The sequence below is a fragment of the Canis lupus genome, chromosome 8, assembly GCF_048164855.1.
Source record: "Canis lupus baileyi chromosome 8, mCanLup2.hap1, whole genome shotgun sequence".
Taxonomy (NCBI): Eukaryota; Metazoa; Chordata; class Mammalia; order Carnivora; family Canidae; genus Canis; species Canis lupus.
The window spans coordinates 180,835-185,276 of NC_132845.1; the positions used below are offsets into that span (position 1 = coordinate 180,835).

Genomic DNA, 4,442 nt, shown 5'->3' on the forward strand with positions numbered 1-4,442 from the left:
CAACTTTGCCCCAGAGGTCTGAAACACTCTTTTTATGTAACCTGCTTACTAATAATTACTAGACTTGGGTGCATTAGCCCTGGAAATAGACTTTAATAGCAACTGCTAAAAACAAAAGACATGAAACGACAATAAAAAAAAAATGTGCACCAACCAGAAAAACAGTTGGCAGCCTGCTCGGGGCTCAAGTGGAAGGCACCCCTCTGCCCCGCCGCTGCAGAGACCCCCCACCCTCCTCGGAGCCTCCCACCGGATCAGAGTCGGCTCCGGACCCGCCCCGCCCTCCCCCTCCCCGCCCCGCCCTCCCCCTCCCCGCCCCGCCCCCTAGGCCGCCCGCCCCGCCCCCTAGGCCGCCCGCCCCGCCCCCTAGGCCGCCCGCCCCGCCCCCTAGGCCGCCCGCCTTCCGCGTGGCTCCGCCCCCTTCCGCTCCTCTCCCCGCGGGTCCTGGAGCCGGGGTCACATGGTCGGAGCAGGCTGATTTGCATAACCCAATGGCTGTGCGCATGCAAATGAGGCGGGTGGTGATTGGCTGCGGTCGGCCCCATAAGGGCGGCGAGGGGGCCTTTGTCCCAGTGGCTGCGGCGGCGGCGGCGGGCGCAGGGGCGGGGCGGGCGGAGCGGGGCCGCGGACGGGCGGACGGACGGGCCGACGGACGCGGTGCAGACGCCAGGCGCCGCGCGCCCGCAGAGGCCCGAGCAGCCCGCACGCCGCGCCCTGGGGCGGACCCGCGGCTGCAATATGACTTTGGAGGAATTCTCGGCCGCGGAGCAGAAGAGCGAAAGGTAGGGCGGCGGCCTCCCGAGCGCCCCCCGCCCGCCCCGGGCACCGCCCCCGAGGCGCCGGCGGACTGACGGACGGACGGACGGACTGACGGACGGGCGGGCGGGCGGACGCGCCCCTCCCCGCGGGCCCTGGCGGCGGCCTCGGGGAGGGCGATGGGGTCGGAGGGCGGCTGGCGGGCCGGGCCTGGGCTGACGCGCCCCGCGCTGGCTCCCGGGCAGGATGGACAAGGTGGGGGACGCCCTGGAGGAGGTGCTCAGCAAAGCCCTGAGTCAGCGCACCATCACCGTCGGCGTGTACGAGGCGGCCAAGCTGCTCAACGTGTGAGTGGGGCCCCGCCCCCCAGGCGACCCCGCGGAGCCCCCACCTGCCCCGGGGAGCCCCCCGCCTGCCCCCGGGGAGTGAGTCTTACACCTGCCCCCCGGAGACCCCCCCAGGCGACCCCGCGGAGCCCCCCACATGCCCCCGGGGAGCCCCCCCACCTGCCCCCGGGGAGTGAGTCTTACACCTGCCCCGGAGCCCCCCACATGCCCCCGGGGAGTGAGTCTTACACCTGCCCCGGAGACCCCCCCCCCCGAGGCGACCCCGCGGAGCCCCCCCACCTGCCCCCTGGAGAGCCCCTCCAGGCGACCCCGGGGGAGCCCTTCACCTGCCCCCGGGGAGCCCCCCACTTGCCCCCGGGGAGCCCCCCCACCTGCCCGCGGGGAGTGAGTCTTACACCTGCCCCGGAGACCCCCCCCGAGGCGACCCCGCGGAGCCCCCCCACCTGCCCCCTGGAGAGCCCCTCCAGGCGACCCCGGGGGAGCCCTTCACCTGCCCCCGGGGAGCCCCCCCGACCTGCCCGCGGGGAGTGAGTCCTCCACCTGCCCCCGCGGAGCCCCCCACCTGGCCCGGGGGCGGGGGGCGGCGGGCGGGCGCGACCCTGGGACCCCGGGGCCTGCGCGCTCAGCCGCCCCCGCCGCCCGCAGCGACCCGGACAACGTGGTGCTGTGCCTGCTGGCGGCCGATGAGGACGACGACAGGGACGTGGCGCTGCAGATCCACTTCACCCTGATCCAGGCCTTCTGCTGCGAGAACGACATCGACATCCTGCGCGTCAGCAACCCGGGCCGCCTGGCCGAGCTGCTGCTCCTCGAGCCCCACGCCGGCCCCGCGAGCGAGGGCGCCGAGCAGCCCCCGGACCTGCACTGCGTCCTGGTGACGGTGAGGGGGTGCACGGGGTCGGGGGGGTGCACGGGGGAAGGGCCGGACCGTCCTGGTGACGGTGAGGCGGGGGGGGGGGGCGGGGGTGCACGGGGCTGCGGGTGGTGCGCGGTGGTGCACGGGGAAGGGCCGGACCGTCCTGCTGACGGTGAGGCGGGGGGGGCGCGGGGGTGCACGGGGCTGGGGGTGGTGCGCGGGGGTGCACGGGGTCGGGGGGTGGTGCACGGGGAAAGGCCTGACCGTCCTGGTGACGGTGAGGCGGGGGGCGGGGGGTGCGCGGGGTTGCACGGGGGAAGGGCCGGACCGTCCTGGTGACGGTGAGGCGGGGGGGGGGAGCACAGGGGTGCACGGGGCTGGGGGTGGTGCACGGGGTCGGGGGGTGATGCATGGGGGGTGGTGCACAGGGGTGCGGAGGTGGTGCACGGGGGAAGGGCCGGACCGTCCTGGTGACGGCGGGGGGGGGGCGCAGGGGTGCACCGGGTCCTGGTGCCGGTGAGCCCCGGGGTCGGTGGCGGGGCCGAGCTCCCGACCGCAGCCGACAGGTGTGGCCCCATCCCGGCGGGCGGGCCGGGACGTGTCCGAGCACGCGGGAGCCGCGGGGGAAGGAGCCTCGTGAGTCAGCAGGGCGGCCCCTCCCCACCTCCGCGGCGCTGCCTCCCGTGACCGACTCCCTTAGCAGGCAGATTAGGTTCAGCCAAATAAATTCCTGGCTCCCCCTCATTAAGGAGTCGGCTTCGTCCTCCAGCGCTCCAAGCTAAAAATAGAAGTGGTGTAGGAGACCGACCTTATTAATTCCCTAGAAATACACGAAGAGGACGGAATGGGGATTGTTTTTTATTTGCAATCTTGGATTTTTTTTTAATGGACCCCCCCCCCCCCCATGACTACCTTTGGTGGGAAGATGACTTGTGTTTCCAGAGATAAATAGGACAGTTTTGTCTTTTACATTCTGCTACTTATGGGCTGGTCTAGGTAAGTGGCGGCTTAATCATTTTGCGTGTCCTGAAAACTACCACCCTGTCTTTGGGGAGGATGACAGGTGGCAGTTCCAGCGAACTGTTAGGGGCTCGCCTCTCCCTGGGCTCGGGGCATGGAGATCTTTGTCCGAGCTGTTTCGCTCAGGTGGCTTCCAGGGGACAAGCCTCTGAATGCTACTCTGCTACTTTCCTGCAAAAACGCAGTAAACATCCTGCAGTCCCATGTACGCGGTGCGGAGGGCTGCACGCATGCAGGCTTGCAGGGTGTGCTTTAGAGCCTTACGTAGTGGTTTCCCCAGAAATCAGCTACCAAGAAAAAAGTTGATCTTTTTATGGTTGTAACTGGTCTCTTGTCACACAGCCAAAGTACAGAATGCTCAAGTTGTCTTTCCCTCGAAATGAGTGTAATTATTAGCAAATGTTGCCTTTTTTTTCTTTTTTAATAGTAAATGTATTTTTCTCAATTTGTTTCCAGAATCCCCATTCCTCACAGTGGAAGGATCCTGCCTTAAGTCAACTTATTTGTTTTTGCCGGGAAAGTCGCTACATGGATCAGTGGGTTCCAGTGATTAACCTCCCTGAGCGGTGATGGCATCTGAATGAAAATAACTGAACCAAATTGCACTGAAGTTTTGAAATACCTTTGTAGTTACTCAAGCAGTTACTCCCCACACTGATGCAAGGATTACAGAAACTGATGTCAAGGGGCTGAGTGAGTTCAACTACAGATTCCGGGGGCCCGGAGCTAGATGACTTTGCAGATGGAAAGAGGTGAAAATGAAGAAGGAAGCTATGTTGAAACAAATACAAGTCAAAAGGAACAAAAATTACAAAGAACCACGCAGGAAGGAAAACAAACTATGTATTAATTTAGGATGGTTGAGTTACATTTAAATAAACCAAATGTGCTTTGTTAAAGTTCAAATGTGCAGCAGTAGCTTGGGTATTTTTGGTTTATATGCCCTCAAGTAAAAGCAGAAAGGGTTAATCCTATTTTAAAACCATATTTTATTGTATTTTGATGAGATGTTAAATTCTCAAAAGTTTTATTATAAATTGTACTAAGTTATTTTATGACAGGAGAAGTTATTTATGCTATAAATTTTTTGAAACAATACCTACAATAAACTGGTATGGAATAATTGCATCGTTTCTTAATGTGTGCTTTTGTTTCTTTTAACTCGGAATGTATTTTAAACAAGTTTTTTTTATATGGAAAAATTAAAACCCTTCTGAAATCCTCTATCTGTAGTATATGTGTCTCTACATGGATAACTAGGTGTGCATGTATGTATATATTTCTGCTTCTAGACGTTTGTGCTGGACGTGGCATAGTTTTATTACTTTAACAGACATTTTACTGGTGCCCTACTCTACACTATGTGCAAAGTCCAAAAACCAAAGGTGGTTTAAGAGGAGTTGGGGTTGCAGTTAGGGAAGTGTTAGAGATTACACTTGCAAAAAAAAAAAAACCCAAAAAAA

The 4,442-nt window shown here is 61.1% G+C and overlaps 1 protein-coding gene across 1 annotated transcript; it reads left to right on the forward strand.

Moving 5' to 3' along the window:
• Positions 1-623: 623 nt before the first annotated feature.
• Positions 624-4,107, forward strand: GADD45A (growth arrest and DNA damage inducible alpha). The gene is made up of 4 exons (XM_072834013.1): positions 624-782; positions 1,002-1,103; positions 1,749-1,983; positions 3,436-4,107. The coding sequence occupies exons 1-4, from the start codon at positions 739-741 to the stop codon at positions 3,547-3,549; spliced, it is 495 nt and encodes a 164-aa protein (XP_072690114.1). The 5' UTR covers positions 624-738; the 3' UTR covers positions 3,550-4,107.
• The last annotated feature ends 335 nt before the right edge of the window (positions 4,108-4,442 follow it).

What these genes read in the sequence shown, in the direction of transcription:
- GADD45A (XM_072834013.1), top strand. Translation starts at nt 739, where the DNA reads ATGACTTTGGAGGAATTCTCGGCCGCGGAGCAGAAGAGCGAAAG. An exon ending in GCGGAGCAGAAGAGCGAAAG is followed by an intron (nt 783 to 1,001) that starts GTAGGGCGGCGG and finishes GCTCCCGGGCAG; the next exon opens with GATGGACAAGGTGGGGGACG. An exon ending in GCGGCCAAGCTGCTCAACGT is followed by an intron (nt 1,104 to 1,748) that starts GTGAGTGGGGCC and finishes CGCCGCCCGCAG; the next exon opens with CGACCCGGACAACGTGGTGC.